At 41.7% G+C, this 15,956-nt stretch overlaps 1 protein-coding gene across 2 annotated transcripts in view; it reads right to left on the reverse strand.

The window, feature by feature from the left end:
- Positions 1–10,887: 10,887 nt before the first annotated feature.
- The window catches only part of Sema2a (Semaphorin 2a), a 240,299-nt gene continuing 235,230 nt past the window's right edge, over positions 10,888–15,956 (reverse strand). For both annotated transcript variants that reach the window (XM_070305479.1, XM_070305478.1), the window contains 4 exons: positions 15,372–15,785; positions 14,976–15,252; positions 14,079–14,526; positions 10,888–13,382 (listed from right to left, as the gene is read on the reverse strand). In XM_070305479.1, coding sequence (XP_070161580.1) covers positions 13,308–13,382; positions 14,079–14,526; positions 14,976–15,252; positions 15,372–15,785 — 1,214 coding nt within the window. In that variant the 3' untranslated portion in view covers positions 10,888–13,307. The remainder of the gene's footprint in view (positions 13,383–14,078; positions 14,527–14,975; positions 15,253–15,371; positions 15,786–15,956) is intronic.

A 15,956-nucleotide genomic window follows, 5' to 3' on the forward strand; every position in this document is an offset into this window, starting at 1 on the left:
ATCCGTCCGCGCTTGCCCGCGGCCGTAATTATCCGAAGTTCCCGTTCCGCGGTTCTGAAAATCGAGCGATTCGCGGAGCGTGGTCGAACTTGATAACGATCCGCGGAAAGTTGAGAAGTCAAAAAGTCGGGTACACGGACGTGCGAGTATACGCAGCGTAGAACGAGCCGAACGGAGCGAGCGCGGCCGCGATAAAGTTTGCGCGATATTTCGCCCCCCGGGGTCGTCCAAGTGAAGTCGAAGGAGAAGAGAGGTCGAAGGTGGTGCAGGAATCGTGGCGTTCGCGGAAGGAGTACGGCGTTGATGGGGGGGCGCGCGGCGATTGCTCCACCGTGCTAGGTTTTCTCGTGCCGGTTAAGTCGAATCAATTGGAAAAGTTCGATTTCCCCCTCGTTTAAAGGCACCGCGGAATCGCTGCCGCGCGCGGCTTTCCCTTTGACTTAAAGTAGCGATAGATCAGAGACTGTGTTTCCGCACGGAAACCCGCGAAAGTTCGAAACTTTTGACTGCACGCAGCCTTCCGGTCTTCGTTCGCTTAGCCTCGCTCTGATTTTCTTCGTATATAATACCTTGTAAAGAGAAAAGTGGCCGGGCGAAATTGATGTAACGTGTCTTGACACGTGCTCAAGACGTTAATAATTTTACAATATTACTTTAATATTGCAAGATAAGAATATAATATTTATATTTCAAACTTGTTTAAAACATTCCTAAATCTTGCGAACATTTGCTTGGCAACATTTTTATCAATTAAATTTATTTTCGACGTACACAAGATGTGAAGCATTGACTTGTAGCTACGATTGAGGCTAAACTATTTACTTGAAAGCGCGAAAAGCGGGAAAAAAAGTTCTTTTATATCGCACTTTGTTTTATATCGCGGCGAGAGCAATTTCGTTATTACATTTTACCGCAATTGGTTAAAATTCGTTTACCGCTTCGCCCGAAATCGGCTTAAAACGTTTCGACCAATCGCACAGCATAGAACTGTAGCTGCGTGTTATTCCAATGTAACGAAGTTCAGAATTGCTTTTAAATTTCAATGCAATTTGCTTTCAATTTTCTTGGTAAGTACTTCACGATTTAAACGATATACCACTGTCACTCCGCCGCATATTTAACTTTATCAAACTTTTGTTTAGATATCTATGCGATTGATATTCAATCAAATAATAATTCGTCAATTAATCAGAAATGTATTCTGCACTTATTATTAGAAACCATGTCTTTCTTTCTTGCATTATATTGTTAATCGCGAATGGCGTAACAAAAGCAGTTCGTAAAATTAAGCAACAATTTTCCCAGATATTATTTCTGTTAATATTTATACTGAAATATTTCTTTGAAACAGCGAGATTACATCGCGTGCGTGTTTTCCAGCGAGCTTTTTATTACACGGGCAAGCGAGTAATACGCCGTTAATATGATTAAGTGGATATACGCGATATCCCTTTTAACAACGCGGCTCAGTGCAACGAATGCGTGAGAATTTCAATTTTCTATATCGATGCGGCATAATTTCATTATCCCGTATTATGAACGGCAAAATTTCAATTATCCGTCGTGTGAGAGGATCTCGTTTAAAATGGTTTTATCCGTGGGGCTGTGACAAAATGCCGGGACGCGATGCTGGGTAGAGATTTGCCGACTATCTACATTGATTAACGTCAAAACAATCATCGCTCGCGACGTCTAATAATAAAAAGACGAAGTAATACGAAGCGCCGTGTACGTAAGCCCGATGCAATAATGTGCAATGTTGCTTACGGAGACTAGTCGGATGTTGGACGATGTCGAAGAAAAGGTAGAGGAAAATAACGAAACGAGGAAAGTAGTCAGTTGTGGGTCAACGAGTCGCACGAGTAACAATTTTTTTGCTACATCTGACTGCAACACTTTTATTAGGTCAAACGTGCCGATATTATACGATATAACATTTCCATTGACATGGCGCGCTGCAAATTAATTCGCGTAACTAGGTACGTATTATCACACGCAGCTGCAGCAATCGTTATTATTATTGTGCGTTAGTTGCGAGAGGCAACTGTAATTTTCGCCCATTGATATCTGACGGTCTCTGCACCTCCGTTTCCGTTCCCCCAACCGCAACAACCTCTGCATCCGTTCGTCATCCCTTCTCTCCCTTCATTCCTACATGAATGGCGGGAAAGTCCTCGAGAATGCCGTTCGCAGCGATTTCTGCGAAGCACATCGCACGATCGTACCACCCTCTTCTACCATGCCTTCCCTGTCGCTGAGTGATTTGTGCCGTTCGATCCGCCGTTTGACAAAACAAGTCGTTACTACGGGAACGGCTGACCCATGCATGTCACTATCTACTGGTCGCTCCGTCGCGGCTCGTAAAAGAGAGAGACGTTTATCTCACTGGCGCGGGGTCGCGATCGTCAAAAAGTTCCACTCGCATTTCTCTCTTATCCCGCGCACCACCCATCCAGTCGTTAAAACATTTTCTCGTGCGAACGCAAACACACACACACACACACACACACACACACACATAGCCCGAGTTGTTCAGAAATCTCTCTTGCGTTTTCGTTCTAGTGCAAGAATTTTAGTTAAAAGTTTGGCTAAAACTGAATAAAAATTCGTACAAGCACGTAAACAAATAAAATTGTACTAACTAATATTTTTGTTGAATGTAATAAAAATCTTTAAAGTTAGAGAGAGAGAGAGAGAGAGAGAGAGAGAGAGAGAGAGAGAGAGTATACTGGTTTGTTAAAGAAGCACTAATAAATTTTCCTTATTAAATATACTATTTTATGTAAATTTTCGAAAGAAAAATTATTTTTTTTCTCTTTTTTGTCTGTCTTAAAACTTTATTGAATAAACTGAAGATAAATACTTACCTGCGCGTTAAATACTTACCTATAATGCGAATTTAAGTTTTTTTTTTTCAAATCTGGTTCCCTAAAATGAGAATTGTTTGACGCTACGTATTACATAATTACATGATTATATAATTCCTGCATTTACAAAAAAAATTTGAAGCATTGCCAAAAGACCTGACTTTTATAAATCATTTGGTCCGAGGTTTCTCTGCAATGGACGTGTCATCGCTTCGTAGAAGCGTTCGAAACATGTCTGTTGATGACAAACAGGATTAAATAGCGGTAACGAGTCCGAGATACAACGAGAGGTTTTGTTTGTAGTGTATACTTGTGCGATCGCTGCCGGAGCGTAAGCTCAAAATTTAAATATTCACAAAGCCATAATGTGTATCTGACAGTTTTTGCAACGCTTAATGAGAAAATATAATAGTAGCGGGATTAATCATTCGCGTCTACTGATACAGAATCTCTAGCAATATTCTCGAATTATTCGTTAATTAAGAGATAGCCAAAAATGAAATAATTTTACCCAGTAACTCGGCTCTCAAACGGAATTCGCGATAAGCGCTCCGAAGCGATTTTCCTCTGTTCGGTGAAAAATTCTCGGGTGTCGGTTCACGGTTCGTTTAACAGATTCCATGCCTATTTCGTGGCTCTCGATAAATTCAGGAATCAGTCGGGGGATTTGACGCCGGACCCCTTGCAAATAGACGGAGTCTCGGTGGGTGACTGCGAGTATTCTTCTTTCATTAAATCCCGAACAATTCACGGCGGTCGCTTTGTTTAAAGCACAATGAGACCATAGATGCGGCGCAGTCAGTGGGCGTGGAAACACGACACGGTCGAAGATCGAGTTGACTTCGATCTTAAGAACTGGGAGATTCCTTTCGTCGCGCGTTGAAATCTTGGAAGCTACCGGAGAGCAGCGATAAGGACGAAAGTCGGAGACAATACCACCTCAAATCGAAAATCCAATCTCAAGAACCGTAAGAAACGTAGTCACTGCCAGAAACTATGCTACAATTATCTTGCCACATCAATTTATAATATGATATTTATCGTGCTTTAGCAGCATCAATTAGCCTTTATAGAAAAATATAGTATCTTTTATTTGACAGATAATTATCAAGTGATTAAATGACGCGTCATAAATAAAAATAAAATTTTTTTTTTAATTCTCTCCGTTTCACTTAAATATTTTTTTATGAGAAAAAATATTAATTTTACTTCAAGTTATAACTTTACGAGAATTATATGCGACTTCGTTCATAATCGGCCATTATTATTACGTTAGTAGATATTGAACATATCTCCTTGTTCACCTGTCTCGCATCAAAGGGATCTGCTAAGGATATTAAGGAGGTATTGTCCGCAGTAGGTCACAGTCCAGGCTCTTGATAACTATATCACTCGCTATTGCCATCCTTGACAACGCCAAGGTCTCCCTTTGAGCCCTCCAAGTTTCCTCATGAATTCTCGAAGTACTTGCTACGGCGAAGACCATCGAGAAGCGATATATCGTGATATAGCAGTTCCTAGCACGCAGCTGAGCCTCTGGCCAGCACCGCCGCTCAGCGGAGCGGATAATACGGTTTTAACGAACTGTTTTCCATAATGCAAGTAAAGCATTATCAGGCCGTTGAATGTGTAGTATAGTCATATACCGGATCAGTGGAAGCTGTTAATCTTAACGCTCACAGATCCTTGTATCCCGAGAACGGCTTTATAAATTTCGCTCTCCTATCTGACGTAATAAAAAGAAAAGACAAAAAACGAAAAATGTGTGCGAAAAGTACGGCTGATGTAGAAAAATTCGAAGAGAATAATGAAAGCAACGGCTAGCCTCATGAGTAGAGAATAATAAGTATAGAGAGTTGAAGACAAAAGTTAAACAAGTCAATCTATTAATACATATGACATAAAAAGTTTGTTTATACAATTTATGTTATCTAAGATGTGCATTAAATGATGATACACAGAATATAGAGAATAAAAGTTTAATTTAGAAAAATGAATATATAAGAGCAAAAACGCGACGCTTATGCCTCTCTCCCCAATCACCCGATATTATTATTAGACCTTCATTTTTTTAATCTTATTATTTCTCCTATATTTTTATATTTATAGAATTTTGTTGTCAAGCAAATAAAATAGTACGTATAAATTTAAACGATTAGTTCGCAAACTAAAAACAAGACGTGAAAATCGGGAAAGCGAGTTTGAAAACCGTAAACAGACGGTTGCTCTGAATATCAAACGACAGTTAATACGGGAATTGCGATTATCTTGAAGTAAAATCGATGAGCGGCCTATCGGTTTCGAATAGTGATTTTTTAATGTTATGTCGGTGATGCGCGCTGGAAATACGTATCGCGGCAACTCGATACTTCGATAATGCATCAGCGGAACTAATCGATTTCCGTTAGTTACTTTGCCTATCAATGGAGAAAGTTATGAAACATTGCGCACGATTAAAACGTGCAACGGCGGCGAGAACAAAAGTACCGAACAGTCAATGATGCATTAATCATGAGTGGAATATGTCGCGAGATATCGCGAGAATGAGATATGGCGCGGACTAATTGATCGCGGACCGGATCATCGATTTTTGCTCTATTTCAATGTGCATCCTTAAAGGTAATTCAATTAAAATATAAATTGATATCTCGATGAAATATTAACCACGCAATAAACACACTTTCGTTTCTGACGTTGCAAATTGATCTGAATTTGCTTTACGAAAATAGCAAGAGCAAGAATATTTATTCCTAACACAGGTCAGCTTTCTTCAATTGATGCACGAAAACAGATAAAAGGTTTTTATATTCTTTAAATGCGTTTGAATTGTTAGATGTAATATTATTAATAAAGCATGTGAATAATATTTCTTGAACTAATTAATACAATTTTTCTACAGTATATTATTACACACAAATTTTAAAAATATGTATATATAAATTAATAAATTATATATAAATACGTTGAAATATTTTAACCTATTTACAAATTTCAATTAATCAAAAGTACTCCAACGCGCTCCATAATGTGAATGTTTCTAACAAAACAATATCGAATTTTATTTCCATATATATTATATATATGCCCCAGAAAGAACAAAGTGAATTAAAGTGTGCTCAGCTTTGCGGATAAACTCGATCCTCGCGCGTATCCGAGGCACAGATATGAAACAAATATAAACTAACAGATATATCATACGTGCGGATATTCGCGTCATGCACACAAAAGAATAAACTACTTGCCGCCCAACAATCCGACGATCAAACAGTTCATATTAGATAATTAAACCGCATCAAGTAATTCCCTTCAAAATTGAATAATTTCGTCAATTTTATACGACCATAAATAAACTGAAATATTCACAAAAGATATCGACGCGCGGAGAAACAGAACGATAAAGACGATTGTAAATGCCCTGTCCTCATGGCACTCACGTTTTGCAGTTTACTTGCGCGCTCAGATATCGCGCGTTTATCATCGATACTGGGCATCCTGCCAGTATCCTCTGCCACCTTCCAATCCTGTTCATCTCCCTCCGAATACGTTTATTCAATGGCGACAGCAAAGCGCCGTCGATTGTAACCACTTATGGAACACGAGCGAGCCATCATGCGATAGATCAAATTCTCAATCTCCGAATCGACCCGATATGTATCTTTTATCGACGTTTGACATGGCTAGCAAAGTTAAGATCAATGGACCTCGCGCCAATTTAATACGATCTTACTGGAGAGCACAAATTTCAACCGGGGTGCAACGGGTCTCGATATATCGGGTCTTATCGGGATTAAATTTTTAAATTGAATTTCGCGCGAGTGTTGGAATCTCAACCGAATCTAGGATACGAATCTAAGCCGAATCGATTTTTCCCACCACGTGTGCTTTCATAGTATGTACTCTTTCCTTTTGTAAAGATGCCGACGGAAACTAAACTTCTTTTATACGTTACACTGTTGAATCTCACTCGACTTTCGCTATAAAAAATATAACGCGTGCGTTTTAGTGTGCAGCCGATAGATTGCGTCAATCTCTCTGACGGCGCGACAATACTACCGTCATCGCGACTATAAACGCGATCTTTAAATATTACGGACGCCACATACCGATGAGGCGTGCCGATTTCAGGACAGCTTTACATCCAACCCTGTTTGAAAGAACATCGTATGCACATTCCCACGACCTTTCTAACAGCGGTCGACCGCATAAAGTGCGGTAACATTGCAAAGCGCACCTTTGAAGTCGTGCGACCAGCGTCACAGAGTTTCGAAGAAGCGTTCAGACAGAAAGAGAGAGAGAGAGAGAAAGTAATAGTATAGTATAGTTCCAATGACGTCACGTTAGATCAAGAAACCCCTCGCTCGCAAGACAGCGCGTGACGTAAATGTTTATCCCTCCTCACAAGTCAAACATCTATGACGTCCGTCAGTCGGAGGTCTATAGCCTGTCGCGGCTGCACATGAAACATAAAGTCTGGAATAGCACGTAATTATTCAAACGGGGGATACACCGACATTAAGATTGTTCGTATCGATCGTGCGATACTCGAATAGAATGGCCGAGGATTGCGATAACATCGCTCCGGACGGTGTACGATCTTTGTTCTTGTTGTCCGCTGATTATTCACGAGTCGCGAATTTCATGTCACTCTCCGAAAATATCCGAAATAAATCGTTTGTGACACCATTGCTAAAATTTTGCACACTGATATTGTTACCTGGTTTTTGGAATCCTTTCTGCGTTTTGTCAAACGCCATACTATTTGAAAACTTGATTAAACAAGTCCATTAATAACATATTTTTCCGATGGAAAGAGATCATCTCTTTTTGTACCTGAAAAGTTTTACGCATATTTATAGGACTTGGAGGATGTGGATTTAAATTAATAACATACGAATCAATCATTTATTAAAGCAAAACTTTATTATAGCAATAGTGAACAATGGATAACTATTAAAGATTTTTAACATGTTTTTTTGATAAAAATAGCGATTGGATGTTTAGGTAATAGGTGAATATCTAAAAAGGTCTCTTATATCATATGAAATTCTTTGAACTAAAAATTATCTACGGTCGTGTTATTAACGATGATAATCGCACATACGTGTCGATAAGTCTGAATTTTTAGACGGTGCGTACCGTGAATCGATCGATCGTATAATCGCGGAGTATATCTGTATGCACTGCAGATTAAACATTAACATTCACTTTCATTCTGAGGTCCAATTATTACAAATATTTTCAAAATACTTCCTTATAATAAAAAATAAAACTAGATTTTTTTTTTTTTTTTTTTTTTTACATAAAAATGAGAATTTCTTATGTATAAATCGCAGCTTTTCGAAACACATCGCACTTTGCGCATACAGTATAGAGAGTACTGTACCTTCGTTCGATAAGGCGCAAGGTGTGCGGCGTATGCGTGGCCGAATTAATTTAATCGATAAACATATCGCCTGGTGCGAACAAATACAACGTTTGGCGGGGCGCTTTGAGGAAGATCGATATTCACGAGTACGTTCCATAAACAAAATTGCCGATGCGCCGATGCACGCCCTGCGGGCGGCGTTACCTCTAGCGATGCGGGGGGATCCGTTCCTTACCGTGCGGTACTAAATTGAATTCCCGTAAGCGGCATATATCGGCTTCTACGAGCTTGAAAACGACTCACGGCGTGCTATCGCCCGTCCCTAATTTCCACCCTTGATCGCTCTCGACAGGATCGCTGTCGACAGGAACGAGCAGAATGCAAAAAAAAAGCGAACCGAAAAGACGGAGAAAAATACGGCGATGATGAAGGATGAGTTTTCTACGATACGAATGGACTATTAATCTCACGTGCGCGCGAGTTTGCTCCAATTTTCTGCTTTAAGGCAAGATATATCGTAAAAAAGGAGGGGGAGCGACAAAAAGAAGAAAGAAAAAAAAATCATCATGGAAGAAAAACGGCGCCAATGATACAAGAGCGGAAAGAAAGGCCGGGAAAATTAAGAGGAAATCGGTCAAACGGATCACATTTTCTCTCGCTCCTCTGCTAATCTTCGCGATAAAAAAAGTAAAGAGTATACAGCGAATCCTTCCCCATTCCATATCTCACCCCCGAAATAAGTTTACGTTTCCGAAATCACTCGTGAAACCTAAGACAGTCGTCGGCTAGTCCTAGTGATATATCTTAATGAATCGTTATCGGCTATCCTTCACTTCTCTTCTCTCTCTGTATCGTAGTAGTATGTATCGTAACTAATTATTCAGTTAGGGCGTCTCTGCCTTTCCCGCCCGCCCCCCCCCCCTTCAATCCCTTGTCCGTTCCCTTACGCGAGTAACTATTATGTTGCGTTACTCAAAATAGCATCGCATTACATTAAACCGAGCTATAATCTATCTCGCCTTCGCGGTCGACGTTGCGGGATAATCGACTGGAATTTCGCAGACGCGATGTGTTCGATGTTCTTTTCTTTTCTTTTTTTTTTTCCCCCACCATTAAGATACATTTCGAGCTCGTGTCTCCGCAAACAGCGACAAAATTTGCTCTGCCGGGCAGGTTTGTTTCTTCCCAAAATCCGCTCGCGATATCCCGCCGCATCAATCGCATCCACTCGCAACATACGGTAATCTTACAAATAATATATCTAACAACTTTAGATTCAACTTAGATTGCTTTCCGTGATCACGCCTACTCCAACCCGAAGTGCGCCCTCGTGCACTCGCCCTCGAACACTCGGGTCTCCCGCGCCTAGCAAGACGTAAAGGAGCCCATTCCCGTTCCAGGATCGATACGATTTCTCTCCTCGCGTTACTATAACACGCGGTTGACATAACGTGGTGGCCAGTAAGGACTGCACGAGGGCGTTCTTAGCCAAAGTTCGTGTACTTTACTATTCTATCGTAATATTAAGTTTGCTTTTATTCTTTTTTATAACTTTCTTTAAATACACGATAGGTAAGTTACTATTCTTTACGTATCAATCCGTGACACATCACGCAATCACACACGCATACATATACGCACGCACGCACATACATATCTAGAACTCTTTCGACCGCTTCTTTTCTCTATATCCAGACGCGCCTGTGATCCGGTACGATCCGGGACGTCGATTGATGGCTGGAGAAATTTGAGGATGATTTGTAGGTACGAGTGGACCGAGCGGATCGACGAGGAGCATTCCCGCTAAAAACGCGGAGACTGCGCGCGAAATTCCCGAGTGAGCCCCTCGTTGATCCGCGCGACGTCGCGGTCGGCCGATCTCTCGATTTTATCCTTAACGTGCATTTAGCCTTAATCCTTACATCGTAATACTATTCAATACTTGTTGAAGCTCATAATAAGTACATACTCGAGGATTAGATTACCGATTATTGTGTTACTCTTACATCTCCCAAGGTCTCGTTTAGGTGTGTAACTCCGTTATTCCAATCTATAACGTTTCCTCTAGGAGGATTTATCTTTCGATCGGAGTCCCCCGCCGCGTATTTTCTCGCGTATAGGTTGAGCCTTATAGGTACAAAAAGTATGTAAATCGTCGACTGCGACAATTTCTGTACACAAGTTAATAACAGTCTCTCTCGCGCGCATCCAGGCTCGATCGGGCATTTTCGCGCTGCTGCATTATATATCCTAGAGGATACTGCGTAAATATTACGATAAAAAATGTCTATATATACAAACGCAAGAATATAAGAGCGAAACTATCACCGGATGCCTCAGAGAACCGAAAATCTGTGTACAGAGAGAGGCGTCATGACCTCTCCTACAATTTTTTATGTAGCCTACGTGTATGGTGATTATGGCTGGCTGGGTGCTCTCTCGATACGCCGATCGTTCGACAAACCGTGCTAAACGAGCACCGATAGACGTTTGTTGTCGCGTTGATTATAAAATGTATGTCGATCTCCGAGGAAAAGTCGGACGGACGCTAACAGGAACGCTAATTCTACTACAGTGTGTATGAGTCTGCGTTATATTTTCATGGACGATTACTAAACGAGGACGTATGCATATGCGGTATTGAAATTAGTGGTGGAACGCCACAAAATTTAATTCCCCTTTGGTTTCCCGCGTCTATCGAGATTCGAAAAATATTCGTTTGCCCGAAAACGTTTTTTTTTTTTTTGCGGTCACTCCACTTGATTGAGTGCGAATACTAATTAAAAACATGTTGTCACTTTTCACAATAAATCTTTTTCGGCAAGATCATTTTTTTTTTATATAAAAATATAACGTTATTATATCTATACACAGAGGATTACAAAGTCAAAAACACCTGTATCCGTATCTGTTCGAAAAGTAACGCGAAAACCAGCGATAATAAAAATAAGAGAGAAATCGAATAATATAATTGTATTGAAATCCCAAGTGTCATCGAATCAAGTATAACGGCGTATATTAAAATTCCAGATTGATTTCGGGAAACAAATTTTATGGACGCCACGCCACGAGCTCGATTCAATCGCAATCTACCTACGTAGTTAAAGACACGTTAGAAACGCATTCGATAGTTCGCTCACAGCGTCAAGTCCGGAAGTCGCGTCGAAACGATCGCTCGCCTCGATGTGTGCCCCAGCACCGCGTTTACTTTTTGGTGGCGGTTGTTATGCCGCCGATATCGTTGCAGGATGCAACGAGAGATCCATGGCCGTGTTGATCGAAAACTAATAAGCAAACATGTATATTCTACGCTAATATTAGACTTACCTAAGGAAAGTGTGTACACGTGACTTTTGGAATCCGATATATTATGTACAGTGTACCGGCGCGTACACAACGGTCGCTCGTTAAGTGCGTAACGCGTTTTTCGTAGGCGCGCGCGTGTCGATCGGGGAAAAATAATCGGATGAAAGGAGACGGGAAATGTACGGGTAATGAGTCCGAAACCATAGAGATCTCACCGATTTTCCTGCGAAAAAGGTAAATTCGCGTAGCACCTTAGTTGAAGGAGGGGATTCTCGACGATGACAACGCGCGGGGAACACTCGAGGCGATTCCTCGCGAACTGGAGCGCGACGATTTTGACGTTTCTGTCCGACACGTGTGCTTTCATCGACACAATGTACGCGCGCGCGCGCGCATAAAAATGCAGTGTCATCGCGCGGTCGTTTCGCCGTGTCTCTCAGGTGGGTACGCGAAGAATAATGATGATGATCGGAACGGCGCACGAAAGTTCCGGGCAAACAAAAGATAAACAAAGGCGGGAGCTCGCGCGATCGTCGAGACGCGATATGGGAGGAAAAAAAGAAACGAAGGATAGATATGTAAAAAGAGGGTTGGTGTATCCGAGGGGTAGGTGTACAAGAGTAGAAAACAGGCGTGTGCGCGCCGCAAAAGTGGCGAACGTGATATGGAAAGCTAACCAGCGTCGCGCGAGTACAGCGCAGCTCGCACGAAGGTCTCTAAAGTCGATAATAATCTCATATGTAACCTGCATGACGTCGTAAACGCGCCGTTGGCCACGTTTTTCCCTCTTGACGCGACATTTCACCTTTCCTCGAGCCATAACAGCCGTTGTCCTATCGATGCTCTCTCATTGTCAGAGAACTACAATGAACTTCCGTCTCTCTTTTCGGCCGTTTCTATCACGGATGTGAAAAACCGCAGAAGAAAACGCGACTTCCATTCTTCGGCACACCGCTTACTTAATCTCGACGATTCCATTGACAATCGATATCTCATTACGGTGATATCGCGATCAACATGACGTCTTTCGAGGCTCCGATATCGTATATACACATAATTTGCCGTCTCAAATCAATTAAAAATCTGAGGAAATGAAAGCGCGCGTTTCTCCATACAGCTTCCATACCGAGTCTCCGCTACTGGGATTTTATCCACGATGCATTCATTCACTCTTCCGCAATGCACATTCGTATCGGAATTTGCGAGATCAGAATCGTCTCACTTTTTAACGACGGTTCGTGGCATTACCGTCGTCATCGCCGAGAACACACTCGCTGCATCAGCGTCGGGTCTCTCTTTCCGCGACTCATGCGCGACACGTCTATTTACAGCATTAAGCGAGTACAAAAAAAAAACATACGTAACAAAAAGCGGGATGCGCGACCAGAAGGAAACTGGAATATATCTGATATTTTGATCGCCAATGAAGTCATCGACGATCACTCGCGATCGGCAGCGCGACGAGAAGCAATCGCGGGCACAGTGGCACGTAAATAGTATCAATATGCACGATCGATCGCGCGTACGTTTCTCGCACTCACCAGATTTCAATTCTTTCACCACATAGTTCACGAAGCCGCGTATCGGTCTCAATCGCTTGAGAGACCTCGGGTGACCAACGGGCCGAGCGCGGTGACGTGACCGACCAGCAGAAAGGTCAGGCTCGTCCAGCCGGTCGTGGTCCAGCCGCGATTCTTCGGCGGGACGCTTATGCGTATCATGACGTCATCGTAATCTCGGCTCGACGAGGGACCCAACGATCGGCTCCATCAGACGAGAGGCGTGCCGTACACCTCGTTCGTGTGTACACTCTGATTGCTGTCGTTTTGCCTCGAGGCACATTGCTGTAACAAAAAGCGCAAACAATGCTGTCAAGAAAAATGCGATTCGAACCTTCAGCGCGTGTAGTGAAAATATCGCCGTATTCAATATGCCATGTATTCAAAATTACATGTCGTTAATCAGATGATCGTAACATTCCAGATAAAAAATTATTATTATACTGTTGGACAAAGTGAAAATGATATAAAAGTCTTGATATGAAAGTGCGTGAATATTTACAGAACGGATGTAGAACGAGTTAAACAGGTTGATAATTTCGCTGTGAAATTTGAATTGATTTCGATAACACGCGTAAGAGTTGTCATTGCATAATGCGTAAAACAATATAAACGATTACAGAATAATTCCCATTTGCCGCTATCAACCGTGCAATTAAATTTATCGATTTATTGATATATACATTATCGATTTATGGATATACGCCCATAGGGGTATTTTCCCACAATATATATATATATATACACAGAGAAAGAAAGGGAGGCAGGAATTCTCTAAATTGTATGTCGTTTTGCATGCAAATTTTGAACGATTAAAAATGATTTGCGATAATTCTATAAGACGAACAGTGATGTTAATATCTGAGATATGGCAACGTTATTTCGCTCGCAGTTAAAAATGCTCTCGGTTTCCGAAAAAATATCTTATCGGCATCGTAAACTGTTCCGAGGGTAAGAAGAAAAAAATATGAATCGACTTACCGCCTGCTTTCTCTCCCAACTTTTCATCGCCGACTTGTACTTTTCGAATTCGTGACACCAGTCCGAATAAATCTTCTGATAGTCGTTGGACTTGGCGGGGGCGGAACATCTGTGCGCGTCCACGGTGATGTTGTACGAGCACAGAAGAGCACCGCCGAGCCAGCAATCGTATCTACCAGCATCCTGCTCGTTGACGCCGACAATCACCAGACCCTTCTCCGAGGTCTCGATAAACTTGTCGCCGCCGGCGCCGTACTTGTACGCGATCTGATACCTGCCCTTCTCTTTACTATAATGGTACCACCGTACCTCTTGATTCGCCAGTACTTCCGGCATTTTTACGAAACATCCCAGATGCACTGACTGGCCCCATGTGACAACCAGCTTCCGTTTACCGACACTGCTATCGCAAACGTCGGCTGTGCTGTTCGATACATCCTGAAGAAGCCTACGCGAGGAAAGTCAAAAATCACGTCACGCGTGGCAATTTTGTCACAAACATATGTAATCTCGAATATTCATTTATACGGTTTTCCCGTAATTTTAGTTTGAAATATTCCGCGAAATTGAATTTTGATTCGCCAGCTGCACAATTTCTTTTTTCTTCTTTTTTTATTTTTATTTTTTTCCGTAAAAGTATTTCGTTTCACCGAGGGGAATGAATTTGCGGTAACCAAAATATACGATGTGTATAAAACCGGCGCGAATATTTCTATTTCGAAGCTCGTGTGTCGTAATTCATAATTAAATTATGATGGAAATCACAATATTATATTCCATTCTTTATATATTTTCATACTATACATTACGCGCAAAATTATTAAGACAATAAATTGCTCTCGTGTGTTCACAATTTTTAAGTCAAGTCACGCTTACGAAGAATACAATCACACTTACCCAGGTTCATAGGGTTTGCACGTATTTGTATCCTTATCCCATCCGCAGTACGGATCATGGACGCATCGCAGGCAATTGTCGTATCGTCGGGTGCACATTACCAGATCGATCTGCTTTATCCGGTGATCCGAAGCTACGTAAAGAGCCTTATGCTCCTTTGAAATCTCCATCGCTTGTATCGGTTCGCCCGGCGTGACATCAAAAACGTCGAGCAAGATTGACTGGGATTCGCCGTTATTGTCAATCCACTGTACAACCTTGTGAACGCGACCGTCACCTGTAATACGAAACGAAGAACACGTGAATTCACGCATTTTTATGTCAGGGGACAAAATAAATATATCAAATGGCGATCTGTATTCACAGAGCGACGTAGATAATACGATAAATGCTTACTGGAACCGGCATAGTAGACAGTGTAATCCAGATCGATGCCAACAAAGTCGATGCGCAGCTTATCGACGACCAATCGCGTGAGCATGACGTCCCGCTTGTAGAAGACCGGCTTCTCGTTCTCGTGCGAAATCGCCGAATCCATCAAAGGATGGGACCTTATGAAATTCAAAACTGTGTCCGGCAACGTCTCTGTGTCATTGACGCATTGGCCCGGACGCGGTTCTGGAACTTTGTTGGACAGGACTGGTAGCCAGGCGCTACTACTAGTTGCCTGCTCTTTGAACTTTCCGCGGAAAGCCTCCTGAATAGCGTCAATGTGAAAGGAACATATCGCAGAACCCATTAATCCGTTCGTCGATGTGGTGAAGGTACCGTAGAAATGCGTATCGTCACCCGGCACCTTGTAAATGCTCTCTGAATAGCGAAAATGCAGTAACGTAAATTATACACGCTATAACAGCCACAGATGTGTGTACAAATATTAATTAAAAATAATTTTAAAAAAGATTTTACATAATTCCATATATATATTAATGTATTTATTGTATAATAATTTGTGATAATAACATCTCTAAAAATAAAATT

The sequence above is a fragment of the Polyergus mexicanus genome, unplaced genomic scaffold (assembly GCF_030449975.1).
Source record: "Polyergus mexicanus isolate NDT 795.1 unplaced genomic scaffold, iyPolMexi1.0 SCAF_12, whole genome shotgun sequence".
Taxonomy (NCBI): Eukaryota; Metazoa; Arthropoda; class Insecta; order Hymenoptera; family Formicidae; genus Polyergus; species Polyergus mexicanus.